The following is an 18844-nucleotide window of genomic DNA, read 5'->3' on the forward strand; positions in this document are numbered from 1 at the left end:
CTAATGCCATAACGACGCAGCTGCGTTTCATGGTGCTGCTGTGCCGGGCATTGTGCCAAGGGCTCCCCTACATTATTAACTCATTTAATCCTCAAAAAATGCTATTATTCTCTCTTTACAGACCATGAAATGGAGGCTCAGGGGGTGAAGGGCTAAGCAAGATCATTCAACAATAAATGCAGGGACCAGGACTCGACCATGCCTTTTGGACTCTGGAGCCTGTATTCTTAACCACCAGCTCCTGCAGCCCTGTCCTCATGCTCTGGGGAAGGGGGGAGGCTGAAGGCTCCAGCCCCTTGTCGTCCGGATGGGGAAACTGAGGACCAGAGACTTTAAGGGGCTTATGCACGGGTAAGTGTCGAGGTCAGCCATGAGAACCCAGGCCTCCTTCTCAAGCAGGGCCTCCCTCTGGGACGTCCTCCTTGCTTCTGCCCCTCTAGGGATGCAGGTGGGAGAAGGCAGGGTAATGGGGAGCTTTCTGGAGCCCCAGAAGGCATTCTGATGGGCTTCACTACTGATCTCAAGTGAGCTCTGCCCACCTCTGGGAGTCACTTTTCTCATCTGTGAACTGGGGGCAAGGGTCAGTTGTCAGACCAAGGGTCCCGCCTGCATAGCCCCTGACTGCTCCTTCTCCCTCCTCCAGGAAACTCCAGCCCAGCCTCTGACCCCAGCCCCATCTGACCATGCCTCAGTGGACCTTTCCTCCAGAGCTGCTCTAGGACCTAGCTGTGGGACCAGAGCAAGGTGCTAAACCTCTCTGTGCCTCAGTGGTCTCATCTATAAAATGGAAAGGATGAAAACGGACCTCATTAACTCATTAAATATTTATTGAGCACCTGCCATGTGACTGGCCCTCTGCTGGGTGATGGGGACCTGGCGACCTGGGGATGGAGCAAGATGCATAAGTTCTGCCTTCATAGAACTCACAGTCTGGGACAAAAGCAACCTGGCGTGACAAAACTTGGTGGGGAAGCACAGGGTCATGGAGCTGGGGGGAAGGGCCCCCATCTAATTATTTGACAGATGGTATAGGGAGCGGAGCTCTAGCTTCTAAAGTGAAACCAGAAGAGTCAGACGTGTCCCTGGGAGGGTCCCAGGCCAAGGGCACAGTCAAGGCCTGGGGTGAGAGAAGACTGGCATTTGAGAAAAAGAAAACATTTCAGAGTGGAAGGGGACAGTGTGAACCAAGAGCTGACCCCCAGAACTGGGCAACTCTGGACCTTGGGAAGCCACTCAGCTACTCTGAACACTGCCATTTACTGGCCTGTCAGATATCGCCAAAAAAAGCCCGCTGGCCGAAGGGGAGAGCTTAGGCTGCAGGGCTGGAGCATGGGTGCCTGGATATATTCTAAAACACTGACATCACTGCTAGTTGTCTGGGTGACTTTGAGTGATTACTCAACCTCTCTGAGCTGCCATGGGCCACAGGGAATTTGTTGTTCTTGCTTAGCAGGAAGTTGAGACAGAGCACGGTAGGCACTTCACCTGGGAGGTGGGCGAGCAGGGAAACCCTGGGCTGGCTTGGCGTCGTGGCGGGAACGGGGCCCGGCTCCACCTCTCCTCAGGCTCTGGATCCCACGGGGCTGAGTCAGAGTCCAGAGTCCTGCCCTCACATAGGGATGACTCAGCCCGCTCCCCTTTCAGGTCTCTGGCAATGTGCCAAGGCAGAGCCTGAGGCTGGAAAGGGAAGTGACTTGTCCAAGACCTCATGGGACTCAGGACTCCCAGCTCTCGTCACTTGGTAACTCAGCAGACATTATCTGGCACCTAGCGTGTGCCGGGCACTGTGCAGGTGCTGGGGGTGCCTCTGGGAGCAGGACTGGTCTGACCGCTCACGCAGAGCTTAGATTCTCACGGGCAGTGGACCACAGACAAGGAAACCAGTTAATTTAACCAGGGTCATCTCACAGTGTGACAAATACCATAAAAAAATGAATTGAGTTGAGACAAGAGGGCTTGGGGTGCAGTGTTGGACAGGGTGGTTGGCAGGACCTTTCTGAGGAGGTGATGTTTGAGCTGAATGACCGGGAGCCAGCCATGTGACTAGAGCAGTCCAGGTAGAGGATACAGCGAGTGCAAATGTCCTGACGTAGGAATGAGCTCAGTGTGACTGAGGGTCAGAGGGTGGCCCAGGTGGGTGGAGGGTGACCGAGAAGGAAGTAGGAATTTTTTTTTTTTTTTTTTTTTTAAAGATGACCGGTAAGGGGCTCTTAACCCTTGGCTTTGTGTTGTCAGAACCACGCTCAGCCAGTGAGCTAAGGGGCCATCCCTATATAGGATCCAAACCCATGACCTTGGTGTTTTCAGCACTGCACTCTCCCGAGTGAGCCACGGGCCGGCCCTGGGAAGTAGGAATTTATAACACACAGGGTCTTGTAGGCTGGGGTAAGGAGAGTGGGTTTTCGCTAAAATCAAACCGAAGAATTTCATCTGGGGCTGTGGGACTTCCTGTCTCAGTTCCACTGTGAACTTCTGATCCTCATCTGCCCTGGCAGCCCGGGGCCATTTGGACATGCCCCTGTCTCTGTGTGGCCCTAGCAAGGAGAGAGCTGCCTACCCAGGGAAGGAGTCATTACTTCACCAGCCATTATGGGGGACGGGGAACTTCTCATTGTGACCTTGGGGTGGGTCTATTAGGAGAGACACTTCAAGGAGGAGGACTTGGGGGAGGCCAGAAGAGCTCTGGCTCTGGCAACCCACTGTGTGCCTTTCCTTGTGTGAGTGAGGGGCTGCACAGAGTGAATGAACTTGTGCCCAGGCTGGGGTGGGAGGGACAAAGAGAGCTCATGCTCAAAGGAGGCTCCTGGGGGCAGGGCCACTTCAGCAGCCCTCCTCCCTGCACTCTGGACAGGGTAGGGAAAGGCATGGGCCTAGAACACCAGGCTCTGGGGACTTGGCTTTGAACCCGGAGCAAGGTAGACTTGGAAGGTTGCTGAGCTGGGGACGCATACCTTGGCATCCTGCTCATACCCAAGCCTCTGAGAAAAAGAAAAATGGAGTTTGAAATGGGGGCCAGAGCAGGAGTCCAGGCTGGTTCCCAGGCCAGGGCCCTGCAGAGGGAGGTAGGTGTGGCTAGGATGGTTAGATGAGCTTTCCCACCAATGCAACATTTTGTGAAAAAAGATCTTAGACGATAAGTGCGCTCTCCAACTCACCCAGGCCCACTTCCTCTATTGCCCTGAAGTCACCCCTTCAACCCTTTCTGCTACCAGCCCAGCCCCTGAAGGCATCTGTGTTCGAGATCTCCAAGGGGACCCCATCTGAACCTTCAAATGGGACACATTTCAGCATCTGCTGAGGCCCTAGATTGCATTGACATGGGTCTGGAGGACACTCCATGGAGGGAGCCTTGGGGAGGTAAGAGTAGGTGGTCGCAGCCCTGGCTCTGGAGTGAAACTGCCTAGGGTTCGCATCCTGGCTCTGCCCTGAGCTGCCCCTGCACCATCTCACCGGGAGGTAGGTGCTGTTATTATCCCCATTTACGAGGAGAAAAACTGAGGCTCGGGTGAAGGTCACACGGACGTAATCATAATGAGATAATTACATTAAAAAACCACTCGTTCATCGTTATTTATCTTCCAGTCCAATTTAGGTGGGCGTCCAGGATTTTACTTACTAAATCTGGCAACACTACCAGCTTGAAACCCGGCGCTGCCTGACCCGAGGCCCCCGCTTAATTTCCCCATCCACCCCCAGTCTCAGAAATGGAGAAACTCAAGTCCAAATGGCCAGGCAGTCACTGCACGGTGGCTCCGACACCCTCTAGGTCTCCTTCCACTGCGGCCCGTCCACCCCCACCCCAGGCAGAAGCATGGCAGACACGCGGGAGGACGGAAAAAACCAGATGCCGGAGCTCAGAGTCCGCCCCGGCCGCTGGGGCCCGGGGGCCTCGCCGCCAGCCACGTACTTCCAGCCCGGTCCGCGCGCAGACCCCGCCCCAGGTCGCGCAGGCGACGCTCGTGGGCCCCGCCCCGGCCGCGCAGGCCCCGCCCCCGGCGCGTAAGTCTCCGCCCCGTCCTCTCAGGCCCCGCCCCCGCCCCGGCAGCGCTGTTTCGGCTTGCAGCCTCCAGAAGCTGCGGGCACAGCGCTGTCTCCGCCCCGGTGCTCCGGCTTCCATCCCCATCAGCCCGGCCTGTGGGCCATGGAGCTCCGAGCAGCGGATCGTGAGCCTCCGGCGCGCCCCAACCTGCCCGCACGGTGAGCGCCCGGCCGGGGGAGGGGGCGATGGAATCTGGAAGGGAAGTGAAAACCCCACGTCCTGATCGCCCCAGGCCTTTCCGTTCGCCCCGTGGGTAGGGAGGGAGGATGGATGGGGTGGAAATCCGGGCTCCTACCTCCTGGCTCTATCTGCCCGAGACCCGATGGGCGACCTTGAGCCGAGGGCGCCCCCTCTCTGCCTCTCCTTTCCCATCTGCATAATGGGGATTGGGTTGGCCGGCGGGATCCCTTAGGATGGGGACACTGCTGTCCCATGTTTGGAGACTTTAAGGCGTTTGATTCCTGGGAGCCATCTGCCTTGACCCTGGCCTGTACCTTCCCCTGCCTCAATTTCCCTGATAGCCTGGGACCCCGTCTGCCTTATTTCCTACCGGCTCTGAGTTTCTGGGTCTCAGCAGGTGCCTGGCTCCTACCCCTTCTCATCCCGAGCCCTGGAGACAGCAGCGCCTGGACTGCTGAGGGACTGCGACAGCATGAAGGCTCCAGTAAGTGGTGGAAGGAGGGGTCACAGGGGACTTGGAGGTAACTTCTGGCAGAGCAGCCTCAGCAGCCTCTCCCACCCCACAACTCTCACTTCTGACCCCACTGCTCCTGAACAGAAAAGGGCAGACTGGTCTCAAAATCCAGCCCTGCTCTTGCAGGCTGTGTGGCCCCAGACCAGTGACATCCCCTCTCTGGTTTCAGTGACTTGTTCTCCTCCCCTGTAAAATGGAGATAGTAGTACTACGGGGTCACCCACGTGAGCCTACCTGAGAGTGGGACATGGTGTGAAAATTCAGCTCAATTGCTCTTGTCTTTATTCAGGAGCCCCTGGTTATGGGAGAGAGGACTGGATGTTGGGGGGAGTTAACCTCGACTGCCTGAGTCATGGTCTCTGGGTTTCTGGTCCCTTGTGGGCAGGGGGCTAGGTGCCAGGCAGAGCCTGGGGCCTCAGGGGCTGAAAGCTCTCCCCCGCACAGCTGGCCACACAGAGGAGATTTATTTTTAGAAGCTGATTTGGCTTGTGGGCAGAAAAGGGTGGGCCTCTGGCAGGATGTGCCTGGTTGGTGGGGTGGGGGCTGCTTTCCCACCTCTGATTTTCAAAGAGCACCAGCCAGGTACTAGGTGGTTTCTGAGAGGTGGCCTAGGCACCTGTGCCTTGGGCCTAGAAAACTGGAGCCCAGAGAGATACAGGTGGTGACCCAGGTGGCCCAACACCCAGTGACAGACTACCCTGTCCCTCACCAGACAGCCCCTCCTGGAAGGCTTGGAGGAGGCATTCACTAAGTCTGCCAGCAGAGCCAGCCTCAGGCTGGGCTCCTGCCAAAGGGCCAGAAGAGTTTCCTGGTTCAAATGGCCTTTGGCACATGATTTCTGGAGATGGGAGCCTCTGGGCAGCAGCTTTTCAATTATTGAAAACATTTCTTGAATGATGTTTCCTCCAAATCACCTTCCACCACCTGGCTACTGATTCAGATCATGATCATCAGCCTAGGGGACAGCCACTGAGTCAGCTGGGGGTGGGGATGGAGGCGGGGCCATACTGGGCACATTGGTCCGTGGACTGAAGGGGCTGGAAGCCCTTCTGCCGTGTCACTCTCCCATCCTCGTGTGCACAATACTCTACAGTATACAGAACACTTTCACCACCGTTCTTACTGTAAGTAAGTGAATGGGGGCATTATCGGCCCCCATTTGTAGAGGAGGAAACAGTCCCAGAGATGGAGAGTCATACCCAGGGCCACAGAGGACGCCCAGGCTTCTGGTTAAGCATAGGGGCTCTGCAGCCTGGATAGAAGGCCTTGCCCTGCTGCCTGCTTGCGATGTAGCCTTGACCTACACACTCATCCCAAGTTGATTTCCTTATCTAGAATATGGGGATAGAGCCATCTCCAGGGCTTTGTGTGCCCAGAGCCTGGCAGCCCTGGATAAAGCCTCGTTACTGGAGACTGTGGATTCTGCTGCTATTCTAGAAGCTGCTGAAGTGGGGTCTAGATGCAGGAGGGTGAGCTGCGGCCCCCTGCAGAGGCTTCTGGGAGTCTCACTCCTACATGCACACCCCCCATGACTGTTGTCTCACTCAGGGTCGCCTCCTGCTCATCATCCTGTGCTCCTTGGTCTTCTCTGCTGTCTATGCCCTCTTGTGCTGCTGGGCCTGCCCGCCCCTCTGCCTGGCAACCTGCCTGGACCACCGCCACCCTATCCGCTCCGAGCCCACCGTGCCAGGGCCCCTGCACTTCAGTGGATACAGCAGCGTGCCAGATGGGAAGGTGAGTCAGCCAGGCAACTTGTTGGGGGCAAGGCTGCCAGGGTGCCCCCCAACCCTAAGTGGGTAGCGAGAACTGGGCTTGTGCCAGGCCAACCTGGATCCTGAGCTCAGCCTCTCTGCTCACCAGCTGTGTGATCTGGGCCAGTCACTTCACCTCTCTGAACCCCAGGTTCTAGGAGGACACAGATTTTATTATTAAGAAATATTGCCTGGCTGCTGTCAGCTGGGTGCTGGCGATACGAAGGTGTCTTCCAACCTGGAGTTCCCAGTCCAGTAGGTGAGACAGACATAGTCATAGCAGTGTGTGACATGTGCATTCTGTGCCTCTTTAGATTTATGTGTCTACACACACAAGCTGTTCAGCGAGCATGTTCTTGGCACCTTAGTGTGTCTGACCTTTGTGTGCTGATGGTGCTGAGATTAGAGAGATGACATATAAAACTTATGTTCAATCCCAGAGCTCTCCCTTTCATCAGGGAGATAGGAACACGGAGGCCCACGGGTAACACGGCAGCCATAGCCCCTACCCCATGGTGCCTACCTCCTCACTCTTGCTCTGCCTGGCCAGGTGCAGAACACTTTACATCCCTGGTCCTATTTCAGTGGCCCTATGTGGTAAGTTTGTTATCCAGTGAGTGCGGCAAAGACATCCATGTCGATGCCCTGTGTAGAGGCTCCCAGTTCTGAGTTGCATGGCTCTCTGAGAGTTGCTGAGGGCGCTGCTCAGGAATCCTGCCCTGGAGGAGATGCATTTCTGGACTTTGTCGCTCTGAGTCGCAGCTGCCTCCTCCTCTGTAAAAGGCAATCTTGCAGTTCCCACCTCTGTAGGGTCACCATGAAGATGCAGCTGGATGGTTCGTGGACAATGTGCCCAACAGGTGCTGTGCAAATATTTGATGAAGAAACAAAAACTACTGGGGGGCTCGAACTCTCATGCCCCACAGGAATGGCCAGGTGGGACAGATGTCGGGTTGGGCTGGGTGGACACCATCCCATCTGCCATGGTGGTGGCCAGTGTTCATTTCAGACACACAGAGCCTCACAGGGACATGGGCCCAAGGAGGCCAGATCTTCTGGGGTTTTTTCTTAAAGAGAAGCAGAAAATCCAGATTTTTTTTTGATAGTCAAATGGGCCAATTTTTATAAATTAAGACTTAACGAAAACATTTCAAGACCTTGTGAGGGACAAACAGAGTATTTCCTGGGGCTGGTGATGACCTTGGATCAGAACAGAGCCCCCGTTGTGAGGAGAGGCCCAAACTGCGGGCAGAATAAGGAAGTCTTGTTCTTTATTGCTGGGGTGTGAAAAATGGGCTTATGAGTTCCTGAATCAATATTATGTCACATATAAAATGTCCCTGAGTGGGATATGACAGTGTGTCTTTTATTGGCTGGAATTAATGTCCCTGCATCCTTTACCTGCCTCTGTAAACCTGAGTTCCCGCAGGAGGGCATGGCAGTGTGGCATAGAAAACAAGGATCTGGGAGCCCTGATCCCTGACCCCCAGTGAATATTTTCAGGCATGTTGCTCAGCTTCTGCCTGTGCCCTAGGTCCGTGCCAAGCATTTTCAATCAGCTTTATTGAGGTGTAATTTACATGCAATAAAATTCACCAGTTTTAAGTGTACATTTCAGTAAGTTTGGACAAATGTACATGATTGTGTAACAACCACAACCATCATAATATAGAACTTGTATATCACCCTCCGAAGTTCTCTCAGGCCCTTTTGCAGCCCTTTCTGGGCTGATTTTAAGAAGTTTTGATAGAGGATGACTGGCTTTCATGTGAGAAAATAAATAGGGCAGGGACTTTCCCACTGTGGAGAACGCCCGCTGTACACTGTCTCTGGGCTTCTCAGCAGCCTGTCCTTCTGGCTCTTTTAAACTCCTAATTTGTGTCCCACCAGCTCTTTATTTTCTCCAGACATTTTCATCGAATCTTCACAGCAGGTGAAGTACATGCTGTTTTCATGCCCATTTTACAGATGTGGGAAGTGAGGCTCCCAGAGGCAAAGTGACTTGCCTAAGGCCACATGGCTAGGAAGGGGCAGAGCCAGGATTCAGGCTCAAACCAGAGATTCCCAAGTGGTGGGCACTGAAGACCCTGGTTTTACTTATAAACTGGGCAAAATGTGGGTGGGGTTGGCAGAGGCGAGAGAGTGGCCTGAGAATGGTTTTTTTTTTTTTTTTTTTAAAGATGACCGGTAAGGGGATCTTAACCCTTGACTCGGTGTTGTCAGCACCACGCTCTCCCAAGTGAGCGAATCGGCCATCCCTATATAGGGATCCAAACCCGTGGCCTTGGTGTTATCAGCACCACATTCTCCCGAGTGAGCCACGGCCTGGCCCCTGAGAATGGTTTTGAAGAGGTGGGGCTCATGTTTACTTAGCAAATACTTACATGACACCCAATCTGTGCCAGCCACTGGTCTAAGTGTTTTGTAAATATTTGTAACCTAATAAGGGACCCGTGATAGGGGGACTGTTAGGGCCTCAGGGATAGCAGCAGGGGCCAGGTCCACAAATATAGCTGGGAGGAAGCCTGGGGCTCTGAATGTAGAATCTTAGCTCTGAACCTTGAGACCTTGGGAAGGTCACCCCACCTACCCCGCCTGGAAAATGGGTCAGTAACAGTCTTTGGAGCTGCTACAGCAATCAGGCAAGGTCAGTGGGTGTTCCTGGGGGGAGCAGCAGGTGGGTGGAAGCTGTGTGTCCACGCCCCCTCTCTTTTTCTCTCTGTCCCCCCTGCAGCCGCTGGTGCGTGAGCAGTGCCACAGCTGTGCCGTGGTGTCTAGCTCTGGCCAGATGCTGGGCTCGGGCCTGGGTGCCCAGATTGACGGGGCTGAGTGTGTGCTACGCATGAACCAGGCGCCCACCGTGGGCTTTGAGGCGGACGTGGGCCAGCGCAGCACCCTGCGCGTGATCTCACACACGAGTGTGCCGCTGCTACTGCGCAACTACTCACACTATTTCCAGCAGGCCCGTGACACACTGTACGTGGTGTGGGGCCAGGGCAAGCACATGGACCGGGCGCTGGGCGGTCGCACCTACCGTATGCTGCTGCAGCTCACGAGGATGTATCCGGGCCTGCAGGTGTACACCTTCACCGAGCGCATGATGGCCTACTGCGACCAGGTCTTCCAGGACGAGACGGGCAAGAACCGGTGAGCAGTGGGGAGCCTGCTTTCTCAAGGAGACTCTTGTCTATCAGGGATCTGCTCCAGCAGGCCCTGGGGGTCAGCAGAGCTCAAGGCAGACACTGTCCTGCCCTCTGCTGGGGGACAGGAGGTAGAGGAACAGTCAGCCATTGGGTTTGCACAGATCTAGAATCCCAAAGGGTGGTGGGGGACATTGGGCCTTGTGAGCACATGATGTGGCAGCATTGAGCAATGTGTGGAGGTGTTAGGGAGCCCTTCTTGTTACACCTCTTTTCCCTGTGTAACAGACACGAAGAAAAGAATTACGTGAATACTCAAGCACTTTGTATGCATTGAGAACCAGAAGGACTGCACTTCAGTAATTTCCTCATTATGAGCGGCAAAACTGAATGTGTCAGCCGCTTTCAAAGTTAGCCTCTCCCTTTTATTGCAAAGACAAGGAAGTTTTACAAGAAAATTCAGCTGATTTAACCATTACAAAGACACAAGGATATCGGCAGAATTATGGCTAACAAATGGAAAAATAGTAACATCATCGAAATAAGCAAAGTGACATTCCATAATGCAGTTTGCAAAAGGTTAAGTGGATCCACCAACAGAAGCTTGTTCTAAGCAAATACTGAGTTTTCCTGCAGCAGTTTCCTCAGTATTTTATATATAACAATCGATAGGTTAACCAAGGACATCTGTCCTTGAGCCAGCAACTTTGCTGTGTTACAATTTTATATCCACAACAGAGACTTTAGCCTGAGGAAAGTTTCCCGTCTTTTGCAAATTAACATTTCTATATGTAGTTTTAAGAACTTAGACTAAACCTGAAACTGCAGGGCTTTGGAAACTAGGCCCTGTGAAATACATTTGCTTTATAAATGTCAGTGTACTCCACACCTTCCCTCTGGTGCTCTGAGATCTGAATTGATCTCTGACATTCCTTTCAGACAATAAAACTATCAGTTAACGGTAATTACAGCCCTCTTCATACACCGGGCATTGGGATAGGCACTCTGCATTCCAGATCTTGTTTTATCTTACACCGAAAAGTACACTCCTAACTCCTGCGGGCCCCTGCCCTGCTCCCTGCGCCAGGGGGTAGGACTGGTGGCCTCCCCTGTTTCAGCCAAAAACTTGGGCTTTGCCCTTGACAGCCCTCACTCCATCACTTGCCACATACGATAGCTCTTGGATTTCGTTTCATGCCCCTAGTTGCCACCCTGATCTATGCCACCATCCCCTCCTGCCCTTGCTGCAGCTCCTTGCTGGTGTCCCTGCTGCCCCCTTGCCCCTGCAGTGTGAACTCCTCCAGCCACCCCAGTGAATTCAGTCCCGTCAGTCACCTGCCCTCAGCCCTCCAGCAGCTTTGCACCACATGGTGAATAAAATCCAGACTGCCCACTGCGTCCCCTCCCCTGGCCTGCAAGCCCTGGACAATCTAGCCTCTGCCTGCATCTGTGACCTTGTCTTCCTTCTCTCACTGCACTCCAGCCATACTGGCCGTCCACACTTGTTCCCACCTTCAGGCTTTTGTATATGCCATTCCCTCTGCCAGGAATGTTCTACCAAATCTTCCCATGACTGGCTCTTTCTTGCCCTCAAGTCTGAATGAAATGTCACCTCCTCAGGGAAGCCCTCCCTTACCACCACATCTATAGGACCTGCCCTGACATGTGTTTACCCTTTGTTTCCTTGTCTTTGCAGCAGGTGTCGCCCTCTGATATCAACGTGTTTAGATATTTGTCTCCTAGTGCCCCTTCCCTTGAATGTTAGCAATAGGCACAGCAGGTTCTGGGCCTGCAGAAGGCCCGGGAGGTGCTCAGTTTGAAGGCATGAACCAGCCCATACCCCTTCTGTAGAGGTCGAGGTGGGTGGCCCTCAGCTGGGAGTGTACCCATTGCTGCTTCCTGGAGAGGGCTGAGGCCCAGAGGGGCTGGGCTAACACCCTTCCCTCCCCATAAGCTCCTATAGTTATCCTCATTTCACAGGTGGGTCACTGAAGCTCAGAGATTAATGCACAACTTGATGCACCACAGCAGAGTCAGGTTCAAAGGAAAAACTATTTGACTCCAGACAACCCCCCCCACTTTTAACCACTGCGCTCTGACGCCTCCTGCTGTCTCCCCAGGCCTGGTCCCTTAAGTGAGGAGAGGAAGTGGCCAGGGCCCCAACAGCCATCACCGGGTGGTTTGCTCAAGCCCTGTGGAGCAGCTTGGGTGGGGAGGAGTTGAACAGACCTGGGTTTGCGTCCAGTTCCACCTCTTGCCCACAGCTGGCCTTGGGCTGGCTCAGTCCACCCAAGCCTTACCTAGGGCCCCCTCTCTAGAGGTCAAGGAGAGTGGCCCTGGCCTGGTGCCCTGAGAGAGCTGAGGCCTGGGCTGCCTGCATGGTGTCAGGGAGGGCCTGGCTGACAGTGTTCCCAACCTGCCCACCCCCACCCCCAGGAGGCAATCGGGCTCTTTTCTCAGCACGGGCTGGTTCACCATGATCCTTGCCCTGGAGCTATGTGAAGAGATCGTGGTCTATGGAATGGTCAGTGACAGCTACTGCAGGTCAGTCCGGGCAGGCCCTGGGCAGGAGGGAGGACGCGAAGCACCGTGGGCCCCTTGCCCAGGCCTTAAGCCAGTGGATTTGGGAGCTGAGGGTACACGGTGTGTGGTCTCACGGTGGGTGGCGGAAGCACAGACACCCCTTGGTCACCACTGGGCCTTGGGAAAGAGCTCAGCCTCCGGAAGAGCACTACATGTAGGTGTGGCCTCAGGCCGGGTCACCTCTCAGAGCCTCCATGTCCTCATGTGTAAAATAGAGAAAAGAATCACCCCTTCCTCAGAAGGTTGTTGAAACATTTAGGGAGACAATAAGCTATAAAAGTGCTTAGTCAGGGATAATACACACATATATATCAGTGATATATTCCATACATTTATTTTTTATATTGTTTCAACATTATAACGTCAAGTTCAGATAATGGTTATGGAATTATTTTGTAACATTATTATATTATAATACTATAATATTCCAATATTATTGTAACTCATGAGTTCAGAAAAGTTTCCACGGTTTCACCCTTGGTTCTCTTTGGAACTTATTCATGGAGCCCGTGGGTGAAATGGCGGGAGCCCTTGTGCACCTGCCATGGCCCTGGCCAGACTGCTGGCCCTGGCAGAGCCGGGGCTCGAGCTCTGGCCTTTGAGATCCACAGGCTGCCTGCCTCTCCCCATCTGTCCAGGTGTGGGTCTCCATGGGCCGGTAGAGCCTGGTGAGGGGTGGTGGTGGCAGGTGGCAGGGTCTGGTCCTCCACGCCTGTCCCACAGCAGCTCTGTTCCCCCCCCACAGGGAGGAGCGCCCCCCCTCGGTGCCTTACCACTACTTCGAGAAGGGCCGGCTGGACGAGTGTCAGATGTACCTGGCGCACGAGCGGGCGCCCCGCAGCGCCCACCGCTTCATCACCGAGAAGGCCATTTTCTCCCGCTGGGCCAAGAAGAGGCCCATCGTGTTCGCCCACCCGTCCTGGACGACCGAGTAGCCCCTGTCGCCTGACCAGCTACCCTACTTTCTTCAGGCCTCCGTCCCACCCCAGGCTACCACACTCCACCAAAAACATTTTATTTATGGATCCTGCCTCCTGCCACATGCAGGTGGACCTAAGGTTCCTTCCTTCCCTGCCCTGGGGATACTCGGAGCCTTCTTTGGCCTCACGGCTTGAGGGGGAGCAGAGGGACGTCCCTCATCTCCACCCCCCGCTCCCTGAGTACTCCACGTCACTCTGGGGTCCATCCCACCTCCAGGGCTGCCAAGTGGCCTTTGTCCCTGGGGCTGATGGCCCCCACTCACCAGCATCATGACCTTGTGCCAGTCCTGGCCCTTCCTCCACGTCCAGCTGCCTTTGGTGCCACACTTCCCGGGCCAGTGGCCGTGGTTGGGGCAGCTGAGGGCCTGGGCTCTGGTGGGTGAAGGGCCCTTTGAGCTGTGACTGCCAGGGCCATCTCAGGAGCATACGGGTAAATGAGTGTTTTCTGGACACTGTCTCTAGCGTGCTCATGTGTCTGGGGTGGGGATAGGGGCCTCTCTCCCTGTCACAATCCCATAACCTGTTGATTTGAGGGCAGGCCAACCCCAGCCACCTGGTTGGTGGGCATTTCATCTGTCTCCCACCAGGCTAGGGCTCCTTGAGGGTCTGGGCCCTTGGCTGCTCGGGCCCAGGAAACTGATGCCAAGTCAGGGGCTTGTTTGGCACCCCCCGCTGTGCACCCAGTGGGAGGAGAGCCAGGGCCCAGGAGCAAATGACTCGGTGGGAAGGAAGTTTCTCCACTCCCTGTTACTTCCCTGGTCCATAGGTCAAATTCCAAACACTTTGCCTGTTAATTTCCCTATTAATTTGGGGGTTGGTCCCTCTGCAAGATAGGAAGGCAGATGGCAGCCCCGGGTAGGTACGTGAGGGGGCAGAACCACCAGCGCATCCTTAACGAAGCTGTGCAGCCACCCTGGGAGAGGGGCTTGTGTTAACCCACTTCACAGATAGAGCGAGGCCACCCTGGCTAAGCTGGGTGCAATCCCAGGTCTGCCCCCGGGGCTGGAGAGAGCCCACAAGGACTGTGTCTCCTCTCTCCACCCCCTCCTTCCTGCATTTGGAGACTGGGAAACTCACAGAGGGCCAGCTGGGATGGAGCCCTGGGTTCCAGCACCTAGCTCCAGGGGTCTGGGCCTGCTTCATGGCTGAGTGGCCTGTGCTTAATGCTCTGCCGCCACTGACATGAAATTCTTTTTTATTTTTTTAAATTTTGGCAGCTGGCCAGTATAGGGATTGAACCCCAGACCTTGCTGTTATCAGCTCCACGCTCTAACCAACTGAGCTGACTGGCCAGCCTGGGAAATTCTCAATATACATTTTTTTAACAAGGGGCCTCACATTTTTGTTTTGCATCGGACCCCAGAAATGATGTAGGCTGTCATGTCAGGGGGCTCTGGGTGGCCTAGCGCACTCTCACTCCCATCCCCAGCCTTCTCAGGAGAGTCTGGATCCTGGCACCCGGCCCACAGCACTGCCTGTGTGTTCTGCCTCCCCCTCCCCAGTGCCAGGCAGGTCCAGAAGGCTCTGCAAGTGTGGCAGGAGGGAAGAGAGCCTTGAGCTGGGGACACAGGGGCGGGCTGGCAGCCAAACCGCATCTACTGGCTTGGCAGTGACCAGGGTTCTTGAGCAGATGTTGGGCTGAGGTAAGGGTGGGATGTCACATGGCAGGTGCAGGGGATTTCCAGGCGCAGAGGGAGGGGTCCTAGAGTCAGACCTGGCCTCATTCTGGCTCCACTTCCTGCTGTGGGACCCTGGCAGAGTAATGCCCCTCTCTGGGCCTCAGTTTCCTCATCTATAAAAGGTATTAAAATTGTTCCTACCTCATGGATTGTATGAATTCAGACATTGAACTGTCCCTGGGACTTAGGACATAGTCGGCACTTGCTACATGTGACCATCATTTGAAATGGGGTTGTCCTCCTCACCTGGCCCTGCCCTGCCTTGCTGGTGACAGATAGGCAGGAGGCTCTCCTGCCCCATCCAGTTGACTCCCTGCTCATCCTGGGTGTCCGAGGCCCAGGGCCTGCTGGTCCTGATGGTTCCGATTTGAACTCAACTCAGCCCCTCCTAGGAGGCTGCCTCCTCTTCCTCCTCCATACCCTGAGAAATGCTGACCCAGCCCTTGGGCCCAGAACAGAGGCTGCTCTGTCCTGGCCCTGCCCCTGGGTGGGGTGTTTATTGTTGGGTTGGTTCAAATAGTGTCTTTCTGGGGAGGTGACCTGGAGATCCACCAGCCACTTCCTCCAGATAGTTGAAGATGACCCCCAATGGATCTGGTGGCTTGGTCCGGGTGTGCTGAAGGCTCTCCCAACAAGGAAACTGAGGACTTTCCTTTGCCACGTTGGCCCCTGTGGCTGCTGCGAGGTGAGTGGGGTAGGAGCCTCCCCCAGCCCTGAGGAGTGGGGGGCACCTGGACGTGCAGCCCCCTTTTCAGCCTCTGTTCTTTGGCCCTCCGTAGACTTGTTGGGGACCCACCCTGCTTCCTCCTGAGCCCGGAGGGGAAGGAAGCCAGGTGAGCCTCACCGCTGGGAGGTGTCCTAAGCGGCTGCATCCTCAGAGGGGCATTGAGGCCAGCCAGGAGCTCACACTCAGACCTCATCAATCAGGTGAGGAAAGGAACGTCAGGCCTTTCGGGGACTGGTGGGCACTGGTGTCCAGTGTTGCCTGGGCCAGTCTGACCACTGTGCCTCTGCCAGGAGCCCAGGTCTTGGCAACATGTGCTTATGGGGCAGCTTCCGTGTGCAGGTTTCCACATGCCAGCTGCTCTCAATGGCCTCTCCTCCCCAGAGGTCCCTCCCTCGGCTCTTTCTCTGCCCAGAGGAAGAAAGGCAGGAGTCCCCAGGCCTGGCTCCCAGCCAGTCCTGCCCAGGACCCTCTGGGGACTCTTGGTCATGTCCTGTCCTGTCTCTGGGCACGTTGGTTTTGGTTTCTGTAAATTGGGAGCTGGGGGTGGAGATGGGGAAGTTCACCTCCTTATGGCTCTTTCCAGAACACCGTGGAAGGAAAAATCATAATAGCAAAAAGAAGTTCGCTAAGGGGCAAGAAGGCAGGGGGGACACTTACCCCTGGGGCAAGAAAGACTGAAACAGAGGCGATCTCTCCCACACTATGGGGTAGGAGCTGGGGGGGAAGGCCACCAGGCTTGGGCACAATCAGCCATCCGTGAACATCCTGGTGTGGGCTGGCCAGGCTCTCATAGGCCTGGGGCATCCACATAGAAGAGTTCTGTGCTTATTAAACAGCCAGGCCTCGTGGAGTCCCAGCTCTACCACCTGTGTGTTCTCTGAACCTCGGTTTCTTCCTCTGGAATGTGGGGTAACAGTAGTATCCATCTCCTAGATAATTTTAAGGATTCAACAAGGTGTGTTTGCAAAGTGCTTAACACAAGAGTGAGCATCCAACAAACAGGAGCTGCTCTTTTTCCTCTTGTTATTATCCTTACTGAGGTGGTGGTTATTATACTTGCAGCCCAGGAGGGGAGGCCAGCCCCTAAAGCAGAGCCTCCTGGAGTGAGCCTGGGCCCAGAGACATGGCAGGCCTGAGGGGGGAGCTCTAGGTCCGGCTTTGATCCAGAGCTGGGCTGAAGCACCCTCTCACTTCCGGGGTCCGGTCACTGTCCTGGGTTAGGGAATAGGGTTGGGGACAGGATGCCCCCACCCCTGGTGCAGTCTCCAACCCCCTGAGTGACCTCAGGCTAGGTACTCCTTTCCTCTGAGTCCCCAGCAGTCAAATTCATCAGGCTTCCCGCCTGACTGCCTTGCACCCTGCCCCTACTTGGTGATGGTGGTTTTCCGTCCTGTGGCCGCGGGGCGGGGTCAGGTGGCTAAAGGAGGCCCGGGGGTGGGGATGGGGCTGAAGCTCAGGAAGCAGGTGGAGGTGGACACCATGGGGACAAGAAGCCTAACATTCACCCTTGCGGGTCACCCCCCTCCCCTGCCTGATGAGCGGTGCCTTTATGGCCTGAAGGCTGTACCTTGGGGGGCTGCTGACTTTTGATTTAATGAAAAGCAAAGCATTATTAACTTACCAAATTAATACAGTGCTAGACGTTTATAAAGAGAAAAGGGAAGGTAGCACCCACCCCTCCTGCCCCACCTCCAATTCTCCAGGGGAAACTACTGTATCCCAAGTGGATTCTTCCAGACACCTTTTGTGTATATACTTGCAAACATTATGCACAGATAATAGTATTAAAAAAAAAAAAGAATCATGCTATATATGGAGTTCATTTTTAGAAATTAAACATATGTTTTCAAATATAAAAATATCATGTGACCATTATCTTAAACTTCCTGGAAAATAATTAAGCCAAAAGGTTAGCTCAGTTGCTTAGAGTGTGGGGCTGGTAACACCAAGGTCCAGGGTTCTGTCCCTGTACAGGCCAGCTGCCAACAAAAACCAGAAAAAAAGAGCAACCACAAATCCCATCATTCCAAAAATAACCAGTGTTAACACTTCAGTCACTATGATGGGCAAAATGTATCCCCTTATTTTCATTCGTTTTATCTTTCCTCCTTTTTTGACACCTTTCTTTTAAATATTGTGATACACACAAATGACTGTATGTATCATATTTGTAAGTTGTGAAGCTTAATAATATCAGTCCCCACTTAAAGCCCCGACCATTACTGTAACTTGCACAGCCCTACTTTCCTCCCCCAGGGACATAACTGTGTTCCTTTTACTTTTAAAATTTTAATCAGTATGACAGGCAAAATCTCTCTCCTGTCCCTGGCTGTGAGAGGTGGCTGCTGCCTGCCCTATGCTTAAACAATACATTGTATAATTTTATTCTCTTCCTCGACCCGCCTTTTTCACTCTTCTGTCTCTAAGAGTCATCCATGTAATTGTATTCATTCATTTCCCCTGCTGTATAACATTCCATAGTGCGAATGTTCCATGGTGTAAAAAAATTCCATTCTCCTGTTGATGGATATTTGGGCTGTTTCCAGTTCCCTATTATTTTAAGCCATGCCGCTTATGAACTTTGTTGAGTACATCTGCAGGAATTTTTCCAGGGTATACATACTGAGGTGTGGAATGCAAATTTTCACAACTTTGTTTTCCAAAATGATTATACAAGATGCAGTTCTTAGGGCTGGCCCGTGGCTCACTCGGGAGAATGCGGTGCTGATAACACTCAGGCCACGGGTTCGGATCCCATATGGGGATGGCCAGTTAGCTCACTGGGTGAGCGTGGTGCTGACAACACCAAGTCAAGGGTTAAGATCCCCTCACCGGTCATCTTTAAAAAAAAAAAAAAAAAGATGCAGTTCTTAACTCGTTTTCTTCATGGAAGTGTCCTGTGCACCGTGTGCCTCACGCGTCCACTGCGCACCGTCATCCTTCCTGCTCGGTGTCCACTGTGACCTGCACCCTTCGTCCCAACAGCCTCTCAGTGCGCTTCGGCAGGCCGTGCCTTTATTTATTTTTCACTCTTGCATAAAATGTCACGAATACCCGGGTGATTATAAGGAGTAACATTTTAAATCTTTCCAACCCACTCTGAGGTTGATCTTCCTGTTTTCACGGGAAAGTAAGGTACCAAGGCCGCACAGCTAGTAGACGGCAGAGCGGGACTTGAATCCACGGACGAGCACGGAGCTCTGGGCAAGCAGCTGGAGACCCTAGGTGGGGAGGCCCAGGGAGAAACTCAG

At 54.1% G+C, this 18844-nt stretch overlaps 1 protein-coding gene across 2 annotated transcripts; it reads left to right on the forward strand.

Annotated features, from left to right (window-relative positions):
• The first annotated feature begins 4045 nt into the window (after positions 1-4045).
• ST6GALNAC4 (ST6 N-acetylgalactosaminide alpha-2,6-sialyltransferase 4) lies at positions 4046-15043 on the forward strand. Of its 2 annotated transcripts, none has more exons than XM_063082084.1 (6): positions 4046-4197; positions 4614-4703; positions 6282-6467; positions 9219-9631; positions 12061-12168; positions 12953-15043. In XM_063082084.1, exons 2-6 carry the CDS (start codon positions 4692-4694, stop codon positions 13140-13142), a joined length of 909 nt encoding a protein of 302 aa, XP_062938154.1. In that variant the 5' UTR covers positions 4046-4197; positions 4614-4691; the 3' UTR covers positions 13143-15043. The 2 variants fall into 2 exon arrangements, with proteins under 2 accessions (XP_062938154.1, XP_062938153.1); XM_063082083.1 differs by having other exon boundaries at positions 4617-4703.
• The last annotated feature ends 3801 nt before the right edge of the window (positions 15044-18844 follow it).

Source organism: Cynocephalus volans, chromosome 17 (genome assembly GCF_027409185.1).
Source record: "Cynocephalus volans isolate mCynVol1 chromosome 17, mCynVol1.pri, whole genome shotgun sequence".
NCBI classification, from domain to species: Eukaryota; Metazoa; Chordata; class Mammalia; order Dermoptera; family Cynocephalidae; genus Cynocephalus; species Cynocephalus volans.

Excerpts from the sequence above, each read along its gene's own strand:
- ST6GALNAC4 (XM_063082084.1), top strand. Across the intron at positions 6,468-9,218 it reads GCAGCGTGCCAGATGGGAAG|CCGCTGGTGCGTGAGCAGTG; the intron begins GTGAGTCAGCCA and ends TCCCCCCTGCAG. Across the intron at positions 9,632-12,060 it reads GACGAGACGGGCAAGAACCG|GAGGCAATCGGGCTCTTTTC; the intron begins GTGAGCAGTGGG and ends CCCCACCCCCAG.